Source organism: Phytophthora infestans, genomic scaffold (genome assembly GCF_000142945.1).
Source record: "Phytophthora infestans T30-4 supercont1.18 genomic scaffold, whole genome shotgun sequence".
In the NCBI taxonomy this organism is placed as follows: Eukaryota; Oomycota; class Peronosporomycetes; order Peronosporales; family Peronosporaceae; genus Phytophthora; species Phytophthora infestans.
This window is the reverse complement of record NW_003303741.1, coordinates 1,585,528-1,606,522: the sequence shown is the minus strand read 5'-3', so window position 1 is coordinate 1,606,522 and position 20,995 is coordinate 1,585,528. Positions and strand designations below refer to the sequence as shown.

The following is a 20,995-nucleotide window of genomic DNA, read 5'->3' as shown; positions in this document are numbered from 1 at the left end:
AACATCAATGTTGGCAATGGAGGAGGCGCGTGGGCGCTAGGCCACGACGTTTCGCCCAACGACACTTGAGCAGCAGATCTACAACGTCATTGTCCACACTGACAACCAAGGTAAGGACGCTCAATGTATTCTTGAATGTACACAGACCCGTGAATCTCGCATCCGAGGAGCTCCGCCTGTTTTACGCGGGGCATTTGATTTCGGATTTCATGTTCGCGGCCTCTCCGTCATGCACTTAGAGCGCGTACGGCGAGCGACACCGCTGGATGCGTCCGGTTCCGTGATCAATATGACAGAATTGTTCCAGGAAGAACGGCCTCCAATCAACCACAACCGACCCTTCGTACGCAGTGTTCATGGATGTGCTGACTAATCTCCGTCATTCGGAAGGAAGTTTTCAACGCAGACACTATGGACGTTCTGAATGCTGCTGTCAAGTTTATTGAGGATTTCGCTGACGAAAATGAACCGGACAGAGAAACAACGAAGCGCCTGCTGCTATGGATCAATATGAGGCTGGGCAAGTTTCGTGGTCTGGTCATCTCTGACGGCCTGGCGGTAGAAATCCTAGTCAAAGACGAGTTCTCCCTTCACGACTCGCTACTGGCGGAACTGCTCTATGATCTACTAAAAGCTAAACTGATCAAGCTGGAGGCTATGCTGAAAGCGCAACAACACGCGACCACTTCGATGCATAGCCGGCCGCGAGAGTCTCGACCGACCAAACAAAATAGCGGAATACCCAAGAGCCTGGCGCGCACTTTGCCGAAGCAAGGATCGCTCGAGCTGTGTCTCAAGTACCTGTCACAAACTGGGTACAATGGAAACGGTGTCCCAGGAAAGTGTTTTTCCAAGTACCGCGCACATTTTCTGCCCAACTCACTCTCTCCAGAAGCCAAGACCCATATTGAGACCCACTTGGGCGGACTTGCACCGGAGTTCGTCGACCCCTGACGTGGAAGGGTCTCCGGCGTACCTTTGCACACTTCTCCACTGTGTCCAACTGCAGCTAGTCTAGAATTAAACGACAATGCTGTACGTGAGCGGATGACCGCGACACATAACAAATACATGAGCAATTTGGAGACACTTAGTAGGACGGAGACTGCGAAAGAAGTGGCGACGGCTGCAGCAAAATACGGCGTAAAGCCCCTGAAGTCGCTGGGTGAGGAGCTTACGACGGAAATCGATGCCAACATGGTCGCGTTCCATACCAATCTCGCTATCGCCTCCGCCCTCCCATTGGCAGACTTTGTCCGCCTCGTGCGGGGACAAACTACAGATGATCCCCGCCCGAACAAGGATCTGTATGAGCTGCCCCGACCCCAGGACACCTCGCTAGTAGATACGTGGCGTCGGTGGAACGAAGTCGTTGCCCAAGGAGTATTACCGGAGTGGTTATCTACCCGACAGCAATCACGTCCACGCAACCATGGCTCCATCCACCAACAACCCCCGCAAATATGGACACATATTCGTAAGGGTCAGAAGGAATGCCGCTACATCGTGGTGCAAGCATCGTTGGCGGAGCAGTGGCAGGACATATACGTCTCTCCGGTCGGAGTCGTCGAAAAGGACAGCACAGAGGTCCGGATCATCAATGATTACTCATTTCCTGAAGGTGCATCCATTAACGATTTCACTGATCGAGCAAATTTTCCGGTAATCAAGTACAACCCTCCTGGGGACATCTCTCGTCTAATTTTGACTCTACGCAGAGGCCATCCGAGCGCCCCTATCCTGATGATGCTTGGGGGTGTTTCGGGCGAATTCCGACACGTGCCAATTCACGCTGACCATGTGCACATGTTCACATTCGTGATCGGAGATTATTAAGTTATAGATTTGGCGTGTGGGTTTGGATGGTGTGTGTCCCCAGCTTGGTTCTTCGTCCCCGGCATGCTCATCAACCGTCTCTACGAAGAGACCTCAGTCTCGATGGCAGCATCTCCTCGCCCCCTGACTGGGCTGTTCTGGTGTGACGACCACACCTGCGTTGAAGTGGAGGACGGCCTCCGCTGCTTTGAAGCAAACATCGAGTTACGCCGAGCGATGGCGACGGTTCTGGGTCCGGCTGCGATCAATACACGCAAGCTTACCGACTGGAAGCAGCAAGGCCGGGCACTTGGCCTCAACTCGGATACTCAAGCCGGTACAGTCACCATTCAGCCAGATAAGATGAAGAAGGCCGAAAGCCGAGTGGATACCCTTATCGTCAATGAAGCGTCTACAAAAACCGGTCTGCTTCGGCTCTTAGGCTCACTCCGACACATATCTTCCTGCTGTCCACCAGCCCCGGCTTTCTATCAGCGAATCCAATCTGTGGCGTCCGGTGCGCAGCGCTACGCTCGTATTGCGCCGTGTCAGCAAACGCTTGAGGACCTCAAGTGGTTTCGATATATCCTTCAGCACCACGATAGATTTAACGGAATCCCGGTGTTCCAGTTCTCAAGGCAGGCTACAGCGATGGTGCACGTGCACATGGACGCCTCTGACGAAGGACGGTGCGTTCTAGAGCCACAACTCCGTCAATATGCCCGGGTACGGTTCACAGCCGCAACAGAAAAGGAGTTTAAAGCAGACTGTGCGGCTAACTCGATTAATGTACGGGAACTTCAAAGTGGCGTTCTTGCAGCACTCATTTAGGGCCCGGCGTGGGCGCAGCAGTTTCGCCGACAACGGGTTCACGTATGCTTCTGGATCGACCCAGCGCCGTCTCATGGGCGCGACGCCGGTCCAGTAGCCGAGCACAAGCTCAAACGTATCTAAGATTACTCTCGATTGCAGAATTTCAATACTCACTGGCATGCACAGCCCGCAACGTGCCTGGTGTCGACAATACTATGGCGGATGCGGGTTCACAAGCCTGGAGTATGGACCATGCACTTTACAAAACCTGGACTGACTTGTCGTGTGGATTGACACAGGTGCAGGTGCCCGCGCCTTTCGAGAGTCTCTCATGCTTCTGGGATCAATGCTGCGTGGCCATGCCATCGCCGAGTCTACCAACACTACCTATCGCGCACATTGGAATCAGTGGGTACGATTCGCTAAGTATATGAAGTGGTCGGAATGGTTGATAACAATTTACAGGAGAACAGCTCCCATCTAAAACTATTCGCTATTTACTGTTGGAAATACGACTGGCGCCCTCGATCCGGCGGTGACCAATACGAAACTGTCGTACTAAAGCTCTCCAGTATCAGGTGGTACCATCGACGCTTCGCTGGAGTGGAAGTCAAGCATGGCCCCGATCTCGACGTTCTATTGCGAGGAATTAGGTGACTCTCGGACCCAGTGGGGATAAAGCAGCCAGTCACGCCAGCATTTCTCCGGCTGCTACATCGACATCTCGACTTCGATCACCCCCGTAGCCGCCTATTGTGGGGTTCCGTCCTGCTGGCTTTCTTTTTCTTACTTCGGCGCTCTGAGTATCTCCGAGTGGAGTCAGGCCGGCACGCGTACTGCCTTAGGATTGACAGCACATATTTTTCGGATCATCGAGGTTATCGGAATTCATACAAACCTGCTACAGCAGTTACGATCGGTTTGACTGGCGCAAAAAATGATCAATTTGGTCGGGGTGCTTGGAGGACTATGCATGCAACCGGAGACAATTTGCTGTGTCCGAAGAGATCACTTAACCACATTCTGCAAGCGCGAAAGAAATTGGGGTACGATGCGGCGCCATATTTGTGCGTGGATCTCAGCGCCGAGGAAGTGGCCCAAGCGTTGAAGCCCCTGGCAGCAGGACTAGCTGTCCCACCAGAAAACTACTCTACCCATTCGGCTCGCATCGGAGGCGCAACTGCCCTGCTCAGTGGCGAGGCCGACAGTCTCGCTATTAAGTTACTTGGTCGCTGGATGAGCAATAGCTATGAGAGCTATCCTGTACGAGCTGCTGATGCTACTATGAGGCTGTCGCGCCGAATGATCTAGAATCCGACTAGGTATTCGGTCCAACCCAACTCCGACACCGCGACGAGCACATCTGTATGGGGGGGGGGGGTGCTTACCGCGCCCTCAATCTTGGGTTCGTGTGAATAATACATGATTGCCTCCTCTTACGCTGATGTCTTGTGTATTGGAAATGGAGAAATATCCAAGATGGATATTGAGGTTTTCAATCAGCAAGTCTCTGCTTCGAGCGACAAGAGAAAAACCACCAAAGACTAGTGATAGACTGACATAGACTATGCAGGTGATCGAATGGGGGAACTTCCTCACTCGAAGACTTTCTCGCTCAAAGCTAACCCGCCTCACCGCGCCCTCAATCTTGGGTTCGTGTGAATAATACATGATTGCCCCCTCTTACGCTGATGTCTGGAAACGATCGATTTCATTTTATTGGAAAACATTTGTACACCCAAGCATTTGCTTGGTTTTATAAGCAATAGGGTACCGACCAAACAAAAAATGAAGAAAATTCAAGAATGTGGCGTTTTAGAATTTTAGCAATCTGATGTTGTAGCATGCTTGTAGGTGGCGGTCGAAAGGGTGCGTTTTGTGCATGGCGGGTGGACTTTGGTTCGTGAAATCCGTGCCGCGGCTCTCCGAGTTTACTTCTATAAAATGAATCCCATTTCTTGAAGATGGCGACCGGACACAGCTTCTGGGGATGGAACAAGCTCTAACAAATGGTTTTTCACATGACCAAAGTAGGGTATTTTTCGCGAGCAAGGATCCTTTAGACGGGATATTTATCAGGATAATGATACAACGAGCGATCAATTTATCAGAAGAAGATACAATGAATCTGATTGGCCATAACAATATGCGCTACATTCATTCATAAAAATAAAAACCTGAGGGAATATCATAAAAAATATTTGCGGAACAGGAAGCCACCATCAACAGAGGACTATTGTCGACGCGTGGGCCCCTCGTCGTCACGCGCGCAGCTCACTACCACGCACACAAAATGTGCATCGTGGTAGTTTGTACACTGCACCAGTTATGGACGAAGAGATTTCCGTGGGCGGTTCAAGGTGTAGATTGACTTCTCGAGTGAGTGTAATGTGACTAAACTAATGACGTTATTTAACAGGCATTAAGCAGAGTGAATATCTTCCAGAGCAGCATTCCACTCAGCTGGAACAAACGCAGATGTGTGGGTCGGACAACTCGTTGTGTTGAACGTTTCGCTGTTGCTGACATTGGTTATGCACCTGTTGGTTTCTGAAGTGTTGATAACTGGTGCCGAAGCGAGCATATTGACGCTCACGTTTGGTCGATAGTGTTCTAACCCCGCTCACATACAGAGGTACGCGTCAAATCTGCATCACTATGTTGTCAACTCTAATCTCTCGCACACGATACTGCATTAAATGTCTACTATGTGACACTGACAGCCTTTGATGGAAGAACTTTATTGCGCCCTCAGACATGGCATTCATTACCTAGCGTTGCTGCTAAATGCACACTCCTCATAATACGGTGTATTGCTATTTGATTAAATAAGGAGCTCTAACACAAAAACTTCAATATGAGAAAGGTGTTGTTGTTCTAGGCTCGTTCTTTCTCGACGTCCTTTATTCAAAGAATCTCCAGCTACTGCTTAAGAATGTTTTCGCTATTATTGAGCTAGTAGCAGTGTGAGGTGTGGTAATAAAGCCCGGGGCTACGAAGACGAGGGAGAAAGCCATCGAAAGTGGAAGCTGGAGATGGCGCTTTTCTTACAGGAATTACTCGGTGCGTGCTCAGCTACTAATGACTCGTTGCGTTAGATCTAACAACTTCTAATATTTTGGTGGGCTTTGAGGTGGTGGCGGATATATTGCAGCGTGTGCAAGGCCTTTCAAGGTAATCGTTCACATCAGTTCACACTGGTTGCCGTCCCTTACAATACTCCGTGTTGATTTACGATCCTTCAGGATATTGAAGATAATATTCTCACACTGACGGCACCAATTAGTTATAATATTATGTGTATATTCCGTTGTTTACTTGTAGGTTTTGATCTCCCTTTCATATTCTTCGCTTTTTCCACAGGCAACGAATGGACATTCTGCAGCAACGTAAATACCTGGCACGATACTTACTCCAGCTTCCTCTATCTCTATCCGTGGTGTCGTGCAGCTCCTCACGCTATGACCGGCTTCTTTACAGCGGCTGCATGTGTACGTTTCTCGTTTGCTTCTCCTCGCGCCCTTCACTTGCGAGTTGAAAAACTCTGCAATGGCCTTGCTATCATCATCGCTGTGTACATCACTAGGCACACACTGATGAACTATTGGAGCCGTTGACCCAGCACATTCACCTCGGTTTGGCGTTCTTCTTTTACCAGTTGCAAAGTCTCTGGCTTCTTTCGAGCGCTTGCGTGATTGACCAGCTTGACGATATAACGGTGGGGGCTTGACTTCGTTTGTCTGCTCAAGTTCGTCAAACAGAGGAAGACTGATAACAGTGGAGTCAAAGGCCTCTACCATTTTCGACACGGTGTAAGCTTCATGGAAGTAGTGCTTGATATCATAGGCCGGAAGTCCACTATTTGTCTGACTTGATCTCCAGAAAGTGACTGCCTGCATGTGACGGCAAGGGACTTGCATTTGTTCAGCAACAGTGCATCGAGTGCAAGTTCCACAATCCATGTTTACTTCGTAGAGATGTGCGTCCCCACCTAAACCGCGGCTATCAAAGGCGTCGAAGACGTAGAAGAGAGACTCGTCTCTCTGCACGACTGTCTGATGAGCTACCAGTTCTTTCTCCTTTTCGAACTCCTTCAGAGCGTGAGGAGTGATATCACAACTTGCACTATTCCACTCCTGGACGAGCTCCTTACGCTTCTGCAAATTTTTGAGTGCTCTTGTACAGTACGTCATGACTGAACTTAGCACAAGTTGGGTCCGCACACGTCCCCATAGTAGCCCGTTATTCTCTCCTTCGACAGCACTCGTAGTGCGGATACCAAACAGAGGCAAAGCGTCGCCGTGCATTGGGACAGAAGACCAGTTATCGTCTATCCACTTTAATTCCTTTGTTGTTGCCTTCATATTACCGACAACACACCAATCTGTGGGATAAATACTGCAAAGGTAGCTCCAAACGTGCTCCTCGACGATCTTCTCCGCGAAAACCTTTGAAATTCCGGCAGGATACTTGGATGCTATTTTAGTTTTGATGAGCTCATACCCTTCGGTTGTTGAAGCGCCTTGAAGCGAAAAAATATCGTCGTTTACGGACTTCAAGTTTAACCTCAGAGATTTGTATTTGTCCATGGTGTTAAACCTGATATGCAGTGTGCAGAACTTCAAGTGTATTTTCATGTTGATGCGAAGCAACAAGGCTCGAGCTACTAGCTGTTTTCCTCTGTCGCAAAACGCAGGCCGAATGTTCATCTTTATACCAGCGACAATACAGTTCCAGAAAATCCAGGCAAAGTTGTCGATGGTCTCTTTGTGAACGTAGGCCACTGCAATAGGCACATTTTGCTTGTTCCTGTCTTAACCAATAATTGTCAAACAAATGCCATTGTACGACGGATCCTTCATGTGCGTGCCATCGCACTCCCAAACAGGTAAAAATGCGTCTTGCACATTCACAGCACTACCAATAGATAAAAAGGCTCTATAAAACCTCCCCTCTGAGTCCAACTGACAACAAACCCGTAAACCAGGTTTTTCCCTGCAAACTCGCGTAGATAACTAGGGAGGCGTCCGTACTCAGCTACCGGGTCAAAGGGGTTCTGTTTTTTTGCTTGTGTAATGGTACGGTAGGCCATTGCAGGTTGCTTGGAAATGTCGACACCGTGAATTTCACTCATTGTCTTTACTACCCGCGCTTGTGAAGTGCTATGACCAGGAAGAATAGCTCCACGAAAACCAGGATGCTCCAACAGAAATTCAGTAGTCATTACAGCAATCCCAGGGCAAAGTTGTGTGTGGTTTAGCTCCATTTTAGAGATATACCATGATCCACATGGAATATGTAAAAGTTTAGTTGTAGGCTTTTTCCGCCGCTGCATGGTCGCTTCTTCATTAATTTTCGATTGACGTTTGCGTGACAAAGCTATAAACCAGCTACAACCGTTTTTGTGCTCAGAACACAGCCATTTTACGTGGGTCCCGCCACCTTCTTTCTTCCTCTCGACACTTTTGTTCATGTTAAAGGCGTAGTGCTTGATAAAAGAACCTGCCGTCTCTAAACTCACAAAGTGTATGTGCTGCTCAGGTTCTGCATATCCAAAGCGAGATTTCAGATCAAACTTATGAGCCTTACCTCTGAGGAAATCATCCTAACCGGCGGAAGCTTATGTCTGCAGTTGTTGGTTTTTCTACCAACCTTCGTACTAACAAAAGGTTTATACTGGGAATTCCTCCGAATACCCAAGCAGGATTAATTTTAACTAGTGCAAATTTAGAGACCTCGCCATTTTATTCTGGCCAACCAGATTCATTGTATCTTCTTCTGATAAATTGATCGCTCGTTGTATCATTGTCCTGATAAATATCCCCTTTAGACGTGTATCCTTAAACGCTAGGTGAAAAGCAAACTTATTCGACATGGTGTAGAGCAGCCCCCGGAAAATTCGGCAGCAATAGTCTCGCATATTGTCTTTACAGAAAAATTCTCAGCTTTGGCAAAGCTTCCAAACGCGTTGAAAGCAGTCAGACGAGCCATACTGGAAATTCTCTGCAATAATTTTAAGTCCTTCGTTCACGGAGTAGTGGCGTACACCATAATTAAATCATGGATTGGAGCGGGGTCGAAGCTGGTGAAAGAAGAAAAGGATAATATGCTGTGTTCGTAATCAATTTCTATTGCCCAAACGTACTCGATGTTTTATCATTTCCTGCTACACTGTATGTTTTTATATCGAGCCTTCATGAATTTACTGTTGCTCTTGACAGGCAAATCGTTTTACGGAAATTGAGCTGCAATCAGAACCCCTGATACCTAACTCTGTAATTTATTTCAGAGATTTAAACGACTATTTTTGATGAGTCACACTCACTTTTCTGACGAGTCACGCGATGGTTGATCCCTGTGCTTTGCATTCTATTTTCTTTCACAACGAACAGCGACTTCCATTAAAAAAGGTCCGCAACTGTGCTTTTAGCGTTTAGATTGCATTTTATATGGTTTTATTGAAAGTGATTCAAATGACTGACATTGTTTTCAAAATCAATGTCGACTGGAAGCGAATTTGACTTACATTCGTTTTGGGATACTTTCTAAAGGGTTTTTCCAGCGCCTTTTTGGTGAAAAGATGATAAGATACGGCTCCTACGATAAGCATTATTTTGTGAAACACGGCAGTAAGTCAGTCGGAGTTACATACATCATACATATATTAAGGCATTTCTGCATGTAAGCATCTGCCAAACATGAATCAGACTGATGCTGAGGCGTTTTATTTCTGTAGAATGACTTAATCCAATCTCCTTAAAAGTAACGAAAGGCGAGGAGTTGAAAATAAGAGCGCTGTTTATAAAAAAAGAAGCTTGCCTTACTTAAAAAACAACGCACGATTTAAGTCTCAGATGTTTCGATTCTGTAAAGGCTCGACGCTTTTTCTTTTCTAGACCGCACATCAAATGAGAAAAACCAGGATATTCAAGTTGTGGCTTTAAATTTCGTTGATCCTGGCCATCATGTCTCCTAAGTACAGAGTGTGCATTGCAGCCATACCAAAATCCAATTTAAATCAAAATGGTGGACATGTTGTCTTTTGATTTAGGGAATAATGCTTAAGGTCGTGCGGCGTGATAAGTAGACGGCTTTCGGTCATGTAGTCTCCATTGCAACTTCATTCGCTTTCATTTCGATGGTGCGTTTGAAATCGTGACTCAACAAGTAAAATCGTGGCTATCACACTTCTACTTGTTCTATTACGTACTTGTATCTTCGAGCAAGGCCTACCTATTAAAGACTGTGGTATCAAAACGTCAAGCCGCGTACACTTCATTTCTCGTTTTGGTATCGGAAAAACAACCAACTCTTCTCCTCCTCCCGCTCGTCATTGGCATACATGTATATGCTCATGTCGACACTTGTCGTAGCTACTACTTTGGCAAGCAGCATCTTACTCTTTCTAACCGTCGATGCTCACCAAGTGATGCTGAAGCCCGAGCCTATCTGGAAGCCCGGTATTAGCGACCGCGATACCAGATGGAGACTCCTCGCATTCCTCGAATCCCAGGGCTTCCCGTGCCAGGAAGACTTCGACGGTTGGCGTGCCAAGAACGGCTACAAGGACCTGCGTGACTTTATGGACCGAGACTTCGGTCACGCCTGGCGCCGATCAAACTTGTGGCTTAACCGAGGTTAAAGGCCCACCACGACCTATTTCAAAGGATGGTATGGTAACGTCAACGGGCTACACGCATGACGGACCGTGCGCTTTTTATCTCGATGACGTGCTTGTTATGGAGTATGATAACTGTCACGAGAGTATCACCAGCAGGACACACAAGATCGACTTCTCGTCCTGCCAAAAGAAAGGTGGCGGCACACTTTACTGGTTCTGGTTGGGAATCCGTTTTGTAAAGAGCCGCTGGTCCCGGCAAGCTTACAAAGAATGCATTCCGTTGACGGCAGAGGGAGGTGGCCATGGGGACAACGTCGGTCAAGTCGACAACGTCGGTCAAGGTGGCAGTGGCGCTCAACATGGAAATGATTATCAAGGCCAAAACGAAGCCAACGGTGATCAGAATGATCAAGGCGGAAACGAAGGCAACGGGGGCGACGGCGGCCAAGGACCAATATCCGTCAAGGTGACGTCGGTCGCCGTGGCAACGATAATCATGGTGTCAATGGCGGCAACAATCGGCCGGGCCAGCACCAAGACCATCACCACCACATGCAGTTGCGAATGTAGACTTTAGACAGCCACGAGTTTCGCTGAATTCTGTGTTGTTGATGACTTTCCTCCTATTGCCAGGTCACTGAAGGATGCTTGTGTTTTTTTTTAGTGCTTGATAAAAGCTGTTACTGTATCGTATCAGAAATAGTCGAGCACTTACTTTCCCTAAAAACAATTGGTTTGATGCTGTGTTGCCTACATAATTTCCGTCTTATTCATAACGCCAATTGTTAATGAGCGACCTGTCCTCTGTCGTAATTTCTAAGTTCAACCAAACTCGGAGGAGTTAGACATTACTGTTGGCCGACCAGTGTGTTACATTCCGATGTGACAGCTAGCTCATAAGGCCCAACTAGCAAATACGGATACCATATCCCGCTTTAGGATGCAACTATCTTCGCGTCCTTCTCGGCATTTTCTTAGACATCGTGCAACCAATGCACGACAAGCCGATCATGCTACGAACGAGCGTGTGCGTCAGATGGATTGAGTTTCGACGTAAGAGACTTGAATTACATAACCACTCGTTTGATCGGGCACGGACATTTCCGAACGTCGCAATAAACCGCAATCTATGCGTCGGTATCCGTCAGTAACCGACCATACCTACACACGGGAGATAAATGGCCTAGACTTGCAATCTATAATCGGACAATCGTTTTATGCAAAGTCTTTTAGCTACTAAAACATGTATTGGTAATAATACAAATAGTCACAAGCCAGTTCTTATTGTTAAAACAATTGTACGCGACTGTACTTGGTCTCCATTATCAGACCATCGCTGGTGGCCCTTAGTATTTGCAACTGGAACGTATCAGACATACAAACTTAAGTGCATTTATTTCAATGGTGCGTTGTAACCGTGACTTATCAAGTAAAATCGTGACTCATCAAGTAAAATCATGACAGCTTTCTACATATTGCCGCGATTTTACTTTCAAATGCGAGGTATTTCAATACCACACTTTTGATGGTTCCTTTACATTCAATGTACTTCAATGGGAGTATGTCTAGTACGTTGACCATTTGAAGGCTCGATCGGAAACTACGCTCACCTAACATGCATCTTTAGGGAGGGCATTGTTTCCACCTCATTTTTGATTTTGCAGTCGACACGCCTCACACCTCTCTTCACCCAACAAGTCTCCATGGTGCCTTTGCTTCTGGTGGCTATTGCCTTGCTCAGCAATTCTCTTACTGCTGTTGCTCATCAACTGATTCAGCAGCCCGAGCCTATCTGGAAGCCCGGTATTAGCGACCGCGATACCAGATGGAACCCTCTCGCATTCCTCGAATCCCAGGGCTTCCCGTGCCAGGAAGACTTCAACGGTTGGCGTGCCAAGAACGGCTACAAGGACCTGCGTGAACTTTATGGACCGAGCTAAGTATGTGACTTCGGTCACGTCTGGCGCCCATCAAACTTGTGGCTTAACCGAGGTTAAAGGCTCACCACGACCTATTCCAAAGGATGGTATGGTAACGTCAACGGGCTACACGCATGACGGACCGTGCGCTTTTTATCTCGATGACGTGCTGGTTCTGGAGTACCCCAACTGCCACGAGAGTATCACCAGCAGGACACACAAGATCGACTTCTCGTCCTGCCAAAAGAAAGGTGGTTGCACGCTTTACTGGTTCTGGTTGGGAATCCGTTTTGTAAAGAGCCGCTGGTCCTGGCAAGTTTACAAAGAATGCATTCCGTTGACGGCCGAGGGAGGTGGCAATGGGGGCAACGTCGGTCATGTTGACAACGTCGGTCAAGGTGGCAGTGGCGCTCAACGTGGAAATGATAAGGGGGCAGATTTTTTAATGATATTTTTGGCTATTTTCTATGACATTTTGGCTTTTTTATAAGTCAGAGGATTAATTGTATGTAATTGTATGCAGCTACAGTACGTACAGTAGGTAGAAATGCGAGTGTTTCCGAGCACGGTTATTCTGTGTTTTTGGGTGATTATATAGTTATCTGTTTGATTTTCTAGACTAAATATGGATTACTAGCCGAGCGCCGCCGCTACGCGGCGGTAGTTTTGGCTACGTCCCACTTGGTAGGGTCTTTTTCGTCCCCGCTTCGCTTCGACGGGCCTTTTTTACCGGTACATGTACTAATAGATAAGCCTAAACGGATTCTTCATTTTCATTACATGTAGTCGGATCACAATTTGGACTACCAAGCACGTTGTTTAACAGAAATCTACAATTAAACTCAGAGAAAGTCGTTTGTTATAAGTAATTTGGAGCCATGTTAAAAAAACATATTTATTAAAAACTGAGCTCCAAGTAAGTTGCGCAATATTTCTTAAAAATGCTGAGCCTCCACCGTGTTGTTTGCGATACTATTACGGAAATACTGAGCTCCAAGTAGTTTGCGCAATACTTTTACAAAATACTGAGCGTCCACCATGTTGTTTGCAACACTATTATGAAACATTGTTTTATTCTGGTCACATGTATTATAAGCAGCTACGACTTAATTAAGTATCTTACTAAATAGGAATGTATTCTACTTTTTACTACATATAGATGTATTCTACTTTTGTACACATCATCAAACTTTACGTAAGATACTGCTCGCAAGTGTTGTTGTTGCCGTTGTTGTTTTGTTGTTGTTGAATTAGAGCTCTATACTGGAATACGATCTTGTCGGCAACCCGCCTGCCCATAAAGTAGTTTCTTTCTTCGCAACATAACGATCAGATATTATCTGTACTACGCGGCACAACTTTTTTTAGCAATTATATTTCAATCAGAAAAGTAAGACATCGCTTATTAAATTTTACTGAGCGCCTTAAGTAACAAAAGAGAAAAATAAAGGTAACATATTGTGAGCCAAAATAACAAAAGAGAAAGTGTAAAGATATTTTGAGCCAATGGTAATACTTTACATTGTACCCATTTAGATGTATAGCTTAACCTTCTTCGAGCGACGACGTCGCTGCATGCGGTAGCGGCGGCGGCGGTGGCGCTCGTGCTCTGTGCAGGGTCGTGGTGGCGAAGGAGGCGGTGGAGGCGGTGTGCCCATAGCAACCGCCAGTGCGAACATCCGCTGCTCGCGCTGGTCAGGCTTCGGCGGTGCGGGGGGTGCATCAAAGCGGTACCAATAGGCCCGTGCGTTGGGCCCATTGGCACACGCAATGCAGTGACGCCCCCCAGCTCTGGCGGAGCCAGCTGCAAAAGCGTCCCATGAAAGGAACGCTTTGCAGCAGGCACACAGCCGGAGTGCCAGCCCAAGTCCGTCAAGGTCAATTGGCGGTGGCACCGCATGTGCCTTACAGGTCCGGCAATCAATCGGCTCCATTTTGTGAAATGTAAGATGAAGGTTTGATAAAAAACCATTTTAATCAGTTAAAATAATTCGTTTTTTATCCAATTACAACCAAGATATCCCAGCCACTCATTAATGTCACATTTCCACCAATCGCATCCGCCTTCATTCTACTCGGCAGCCAATGAGAATGCTCAAAAACCTGAGCGTTTCGTGTGACGGACGGACAGACACCGTGCTAGCCTTGATACTTTAGGATACATGCAAACGTAGTTCGCTTCTAGTTGGGTACAATGATGTGCCCCATCTGGTACGAGTAGCTAATCGCTCTTGCCAGTTCTTCAACTTAAGGGCGCTGGCTTCCTCTCATTCCTCAAATTCGATGCTCCAGTATCGGTTACTGCCTCTCATGAAAGGTGGCTTAACTTTTCCAACGTGGTTGAGCTCTGTTCCTTCGCCTTCGTCGTTTGTTATATGATCGGCCATCAGAATGCTCCAGTTGACGACACTAGTGGCGACCACTTGATCAGCGAGTCTATAGGATACTGCAACTTTCGAGGCCTGTCACGATCCAGCATCTTGTCTTTTTCTGAGGCCGGCCAGATCTCTTCCGAGCCGGTAGGTTTCGTAGCATAACCTGTAGGTCTAGGGAGTCTACGAAATGTAGACATGCCAAAGCGTGAGCGCAGAGCCAGCCGGTTTGGTAAAACTTCTTACAGTCGCACTTGAACTTACGGCGAATTGTTTTGATATTGTCGTTGCTCCAGGAAGGGCTGTCCCATTCGTGGTCGAACGGAATTCACTCTAAACTTTCCACGACGTGAATCGACAAATAGCGCAGCTGGATGTTCTCCACCTTCTCGTTTTGCTTGATCTTACCTCTGAGCGATGCTTTGTAGGTTCTGGTTGATTGCCGTTAGGCTTAAGGCCGTGGAGGTTGTCATTGCGTACGATGTCACGTCTTTGTCGACGGGTGATAATCCGCAACTACGGAGAAATCACTACACCACACAAAGTTCCAGCCAGAACGTACCCCATCGCTGCTCGAAGATGACTTACTACCGTGGCCTTGATTGTTCTATTATGGGATTCAATCGGATTTTGGTTTGGCAGCACTCCAGCAGTGTCACTTGCAGTATAGATCCACAAATCCCAGGGGTCATTCATCTCTAAGCCACTGTGCGTACTCGGCTTTACCCAGCGTCTCCCATTTCTTGACCACTAGCTCGAATAAAACCTCGAACTGGCTAAGCGAGCACGCTTCGCTGAGGTAATATAGTTGCGGCTGAATGATATCTTGGTAGCGCTCACTTAAAGACAAAAAAAACTTTCTGCCTCTGGCATTGCGATACCAATGTGGCCAGCAGTTCAGATGTTTAATGTCAAGCCAGACTTGGCGAAAGGCACTTGGGATAGCGGCAAAATGATCCATTGATTCGAAGCTAAGCTCCAAAGCTCCACCAATAACCAAATCACATTTGGCCCTGCAGACATTAAAAAGCCGTGCATACGTGGAGGCTGTTTCCGTCCGAGTGAACATGAACGCCATTGGGTAGAACTTCTGTTGATACTTGTTCAGTACCGAGTAACGCACCCCAATGGTACCGAACGAAACTAGTGTCCATCCGCCAAAATGAATCGTTAAAGTATCATCCATCACACCAAGCTCTTCCGGGGATCTGTCGATCAAACGTTGGCCTAGTACTTGCCTAGGAGCAGTCCTGAACAATCGTCTGGACGTGAAGAGAATACCGACAGAAACCTCTCCATTTTCTAGAGAATCTGTAAAGCAATACAGTACAAGTAGCTCGTGCTGAAAGTTGAATGACTGCTGACAAAACCACAATGCATCCGTGCCCAAATCATACTCGAGGTGCTGGTGAAATTGCTCAAGCGTTGTGCACATTCTCGGAGAGGCCCACTCCATCACGTCGGCGTATTTTGTGATTGAAAAAGCTTCACGTCTTTTTAGTCTCTGTGACCGATTCTTCAGCTGCTTGTTACTAGGGAACATCGCACGCCGATCTGACGAATTCCCATATCGAACTTGAAGTGTTGTCAAACATTTCTTATGACATTGACTGGAGTCGATGTCCCTTCGGTCTTCCAATCGAATTCGGGCTTAGATTCCGAGGAAAAAAAGGATCGGGGGATGCCGAACGGTGCCCATCTGAATATCGGGACGTCTTGACGGCGAGCATGCGCTCTGCAGCTTCTTGACCGGTTTAAGCCGGTCAATAGCGAGTGCTGCACAGTCTAAAGAGACCCCAAGACGCTTGAACGAGCGCATCAAAGACAAATTAAGGAGTGAGCTATGCGGGAAGGCTTAGAAAACCCCGTACGATTGGCTTACTTTTTCTAGATTTAAAATTTTCTAAGTTTTATCGCCTGGAATAGAGCGCTACCTCCTCTAATACTAAAAAAACGTCAGATTATAATAGACAGTGCGCTACATAGAGCGCTATCTCCTCTATAACAGAAAATCCCGTCTGTAACAGAAAATCCCGTCTGGTTAATGTCGTCAATACAATGCACAGAGCAATACCTGCTTTTTCACTGGAAATAACGTCAGCTTATTATGATCAACAATAAGAAACCACATGTAACGCGTCACACGCGGGGGCCACTGCTCGACCGCGTGGTCGTTCGGCGGGAGCTCCAACTGCTCGACCACCGGCTCGGGTGACGGAAGCCTCGACTGCTCGACCGCTGTGTTGCATTGCGGGAACCCATGCTCGACCGCCATATTGTGCTGCGGGAACTCATGCTCGACCGCTGTGGTGCGCCGCGGGAACCCATGCTCGACCGCAGTTGTGCGCTGCGGGAACCCATACTGCAAACATTGTCAGCTCATAGCTGACAATACCGGTATAAAACAATAGAGCGCAAATAATTTAATTTCATAGAAAGCATCTGGCGATAATACAAAGAAGCCCCTTGAATATAATTGATCCCCCTGAATATAAAATAGCCTTTTTGCTCATAGAAAAAAAGCCTTTTCCCGTCGTTTCAGCGAGTCCGAGCGACGGGACGCCGACAGCTAAATGTGGTAGCGAAGAGAACAAGAGGGAATGCATGGCCTTTTCTGAACGAACCGCAAGTCGGGCAGGCCCTGGAACCCGATGTATCGGCCACAAGTGCCACTGCCGAACCGTTGAGCAGCCATCGGAACACGAGGTGCGTCTCATCCTTTGTTGTCGTTGATGCATCGTTGACTCGTTATACCGCGCAGACCCTTCAGTGCGTCAGATGGGGGCAGCGGAGACTTGCTGACAGTTCTCGTGCACTTCGGGCGGAATCTGGGTGCTCTCGTCGCCAAAGAAGTGGATGTTTCAAACTACACTGCTGCCGCTGGAGAACAACTCAGCACGTACGTGGTCGCCTCGGTTGGTGCCTATGCTGCATCCTCCAACCTCGTTAAGTGTCTTCGAGGAGGCGAAATTACAGCAACTCTACCAATAGAACGAAGAGTTTTATACGAACAAAAGTTCTACCCATATGCTGCGACGCGCGTTGTCGAAGGCAGCACTTCTCCTTCCTCGAACGAAATGCTGGCAATATCATTACCTGCAGGATGGTCGTCAATAAATTAGCAGCGACCAAACCTCAGAGGTGATGGGGGAAATGCAGATCTTGCAACAGTCACCGAAGGAGGAAAACATTTGGCCCTGAAACTCGAGCTCGTGGAGCGTGGAGACAGCCACTTGGAAGATTTCTTGCTTGGCACGTGCATGCTTCCCGTTGCCAAGATCGGGTGTCAATTCCAGCAGACACGTTTGGCACTTACTTTTCCATCAGATGCCACAAAGGGCGTGCTAGACCATGCTTCTGGTGCTTGTGTGTATTTGTCGCTGCACGCTACCTGCCGAGACCGTGTCCCCAGTTCGAGCTCTCTGGAGCATGTCGAAATCATAGTAGAGAGTTTCACGCCCGTTGTCGTAACTGGCCACGAAGATGAAGGAGCGACATTCGACTGCACAAGCTTCGCCGCCCTAATAAACCTCGGCGCTGATGGGAGCACTAATTCCTCACACGGGGTACTCGAAAATCACTTTACACTTCTTCGAGATGGACAAGCTCTTCCTGAACTCGATGCTGCCATGGAGAACGGGGCAATAAGAATAGCCAAGAAAGTTGGCATTGCACCTTCATCTTCATCGACCACGGGCAGCGCTTCAGAGATGTACGAGTGGTTATTCCCTCTCAGTTTTGCCTTGGGGGCTACGACTTGTCAAGATTTCTTAGACGAGGCCGTGAGTATCGCTCTCTTCAACACCTCATCGGTGCCGTACAAACTTGCTGGTCGTGGTCAGTTCCACCTCGTATCAGCCGTGGCTCAAGGTTCTAGAAAAGATGGCTCACCACGGCGACACACTGTAATTCCAATCGCACCTAGCGGTGACAACTGCCGTGTACTTGGTCATGTCGATTTACGCTTGCGCTGGTGGGATACTGCTGGTTGGAGCGCTTTCATCAATGACATTCCAGCTCGACGCGTCGTCTGCACGAACCGCTGGAATCGATCACCACGACCGACAATTGCTTGGCTAGGAGCACTTTTACGTGGTCTTAATCGCCACCCTGTAGCTTCAATCAGCGATGCTGGAGGTGTGTCTGGAGTGATAGCAGAGCTACTTGCTAAGTCTTCATCGAGGGGAGAGAACCTTCCAAAGATGGATGCCCAGCAGCAACAGCAACATCAGCAAATCTCGCCCACCACGTTAAACAACAGAGAGGCAAACGATACCGGCGCATTGTGAGAAAGCAGCTCACTCATTTGCAGGCTGAAGGAACCGCTCAAGGTCTCCAGATTTTAAGGGTACGCTTCGCACGTCATGCTGCGCACAATTCTCGCTGAAAAAAGAAGCTAACTCGCCTTCTTTTCTGACTGATCAGCTCCAGAATGCAGTGGGCGCACGTTTAGCTACCATAAAGAAGTGTGGGTTGGAGATCGTGGCCTTACGGGTGAGTGCTGTCAATCTCGGATGCCATTGGGTCGTTTTCTTTGATGTCTGTAATGACGCATTCACAGAAAGGGCTCTCCCCAAGGAGAGCTCCGTTTTCTCCTATTGTAATATTTCGAAATGAAATTTCAATACAATTTTTTTGTGTTGTTATGTCCCGTGACGGTTAATTAGCTGCATATGAGCAGTACCTGAAATTGATCACTGAGCAGCTGCTTCGAACAGAGACAACGTACGTAGCCGTACCAGTCCTCCTCCGTAGTCTTCTACACGTCCGCTATCTCCGCCGCGTGTGCGTGCAATGCACGCATGCACAATGCATACAGTAGCCGAGCAGCTTGGGCTAGCGACAGTTTCATCCCAGAAAACCAAGTATTAGTTAATATACTCAAACTTACCTCCCTTCCGTCATCGTGGCATTTCTTGCGGCAGCACCGCCAGTGTTTCGTCTTCCCGGGGACTCCGGGCGCTGGCAGCCTGGACAATACATAGCGCTTTCTAAAAGTCCTGCTTGTTGCCACCACGCTACAGCCCCAACCTCGTCGCTCGTCGCCTCAATGATTGATGTGAAGGTGAAGTGCTCCACGTTGTGGAGAGCATAGTGATGGCTGGTTGCGCTAGTCATGATACGGAGGGAGGCTGGCAGAGTCTGGTGCGGTGCAGATACTTTGCAAAGTGAGGGAGTAAGCGTGCTGGCTGAACGCGTGACAGGGAGGGAACAAGGGCATTCTTGCCTTTACATACAAATGACTAGTAATTTGTTTTTACATACATCGTGTAAATGTCGTCGAAAACGGGGGCGTAACCCTGTTATTTGCCATTTTGAGTCGTGAGTAAATCTTGTGTGACGCACACTGGTCAAATCACAAACTATGAAAATTTCATTTTGAAATATTACAAAAGGAGAAAACGGAGGGAGAGCCACAGAAAGAGGTACGTTTAAAAGGAGGTCGGTGTAACTCCACCAAATACGTTGGAACCGCCACAAAAAAAAGGAGAATGCACACGAATGGTGGACAGCTATCACTCACAAAATACAAGTGGAGTGTCCACACATATAGGAAGCAGTAACACTTAGCACAAAGCTAATAAACACTCCATGCCAGTGTTTTTGTTCGAATCATTAGCATAGGTGAAGTGGTTCGAGCACTAAGTTGTAGCGATCATGTTGTAGTTGCAGCAACAACGAGTCGCTGTCAACGACGCCTTATTTTCCATTGCAACGTGCCATGGCACTACATTTCGGCTGGAATCCGAGCAGAGACCACACTCTACGAGGTTGTGGCTGGGACGGTGGAGTCCACGTGCCCCTTCGCCATTAAGTTGGCTTTGCAGTGTCATTCTCCAACTTGAGCCCAAGAGCTCCAGCACCACACCCCGTCCAGAGCAGCGGCATCCACCAGCGCAGCTCCAAGAAAAGCACGAGTACGTTCATTGATGTTATAAAAAGAAGGTTTCTAGCATGTTGATTCTGCGTTCATCTACCATGTTTGATGGTGCAATGCAAAAAAGCTCGACATGAAGAAGTGCGTGATTGGGTCGCGCTCGAAGTCAAAGTACTGGCACTTTGGGAGCCGCCATCATCTTCGTCTGGATCGTACTTGCCTACTACTTTGTTGTCGAGGGTGCCAAGGCCATGGACGTGCACAGTATGCACGCATTGGCCATCCACGCTGGATCCTGCAGTTCATTGGTCACGGCGTCTTCGATTGTCGCAAACCGGTACTCTTACAGCCTGGACCAGGATCTGATCACCGCTCCGATGTTGGTGTAGCTCCAGATTTTGTTCCCACTCGGTTACCGTCCGGAACTCTACACGCGCGTGATGAAGCAGGTCCGGATCACAGCAAGACCTTCCAGGCTACAAAGACGCTGTAGTTGAGGCAACAAGACAGTGACTTTTGTGGCCTCATCAAAAAGAAAAAATGTATTGTTTTCAATATATCTATGCGAATTTTCTCG

At 47.8% G+C, this 20,995-nt stretch overlaps 2 protein-coding genes across 2 annotated transcripts; one reads left to right on the top strand and one right to left on the bottom strand.

Moving 5' to 3' along the window:
• Window positions 1-229: 229 nt before the first annotated feature.
• Window positions 230-954, top strand: PITG_10505 (uncharacterized protein; the record flags this gene model as incomplete). The annotated part of the gene is made up of 3 exons (XM_002902240.1): window positions 230-244; window positions 308-343; window positions 391-954. The coding sequence occupies 3 exons, from the start codon at window positions 230-232 to the stop codon at window positions 952-954; spliced, it is 615 nt and encodes a 204-aa protein (XP_002902286.1).
• Window positions 955-6,619: 5,665 nt separating this feature from the next.
• Window positions 6,620-8,232, bottom strand: PITG_10504 (uncharacterized protein; the record flags this gene model as incomplete). The annotated part of the gene is made up of 5 exons (XM_002902239.1): window positions 6,620-6,630; window positions 6,782-7,411; window positions 7,463-7,630; window positions 7,759-8,130; window positions 8,205-8,232. The coding sequence occupies 5 exons, from the start codon at window positions 8,230-8,232 to the stop codon at window positions 6,620-6,622; spliced, it is 1,209 nt and encodes a 402-aa protein (XP_002902285.1).
• Between the last annotated feature and the right edge of the window lie 12,763 nt (window positions 8,233-20,995).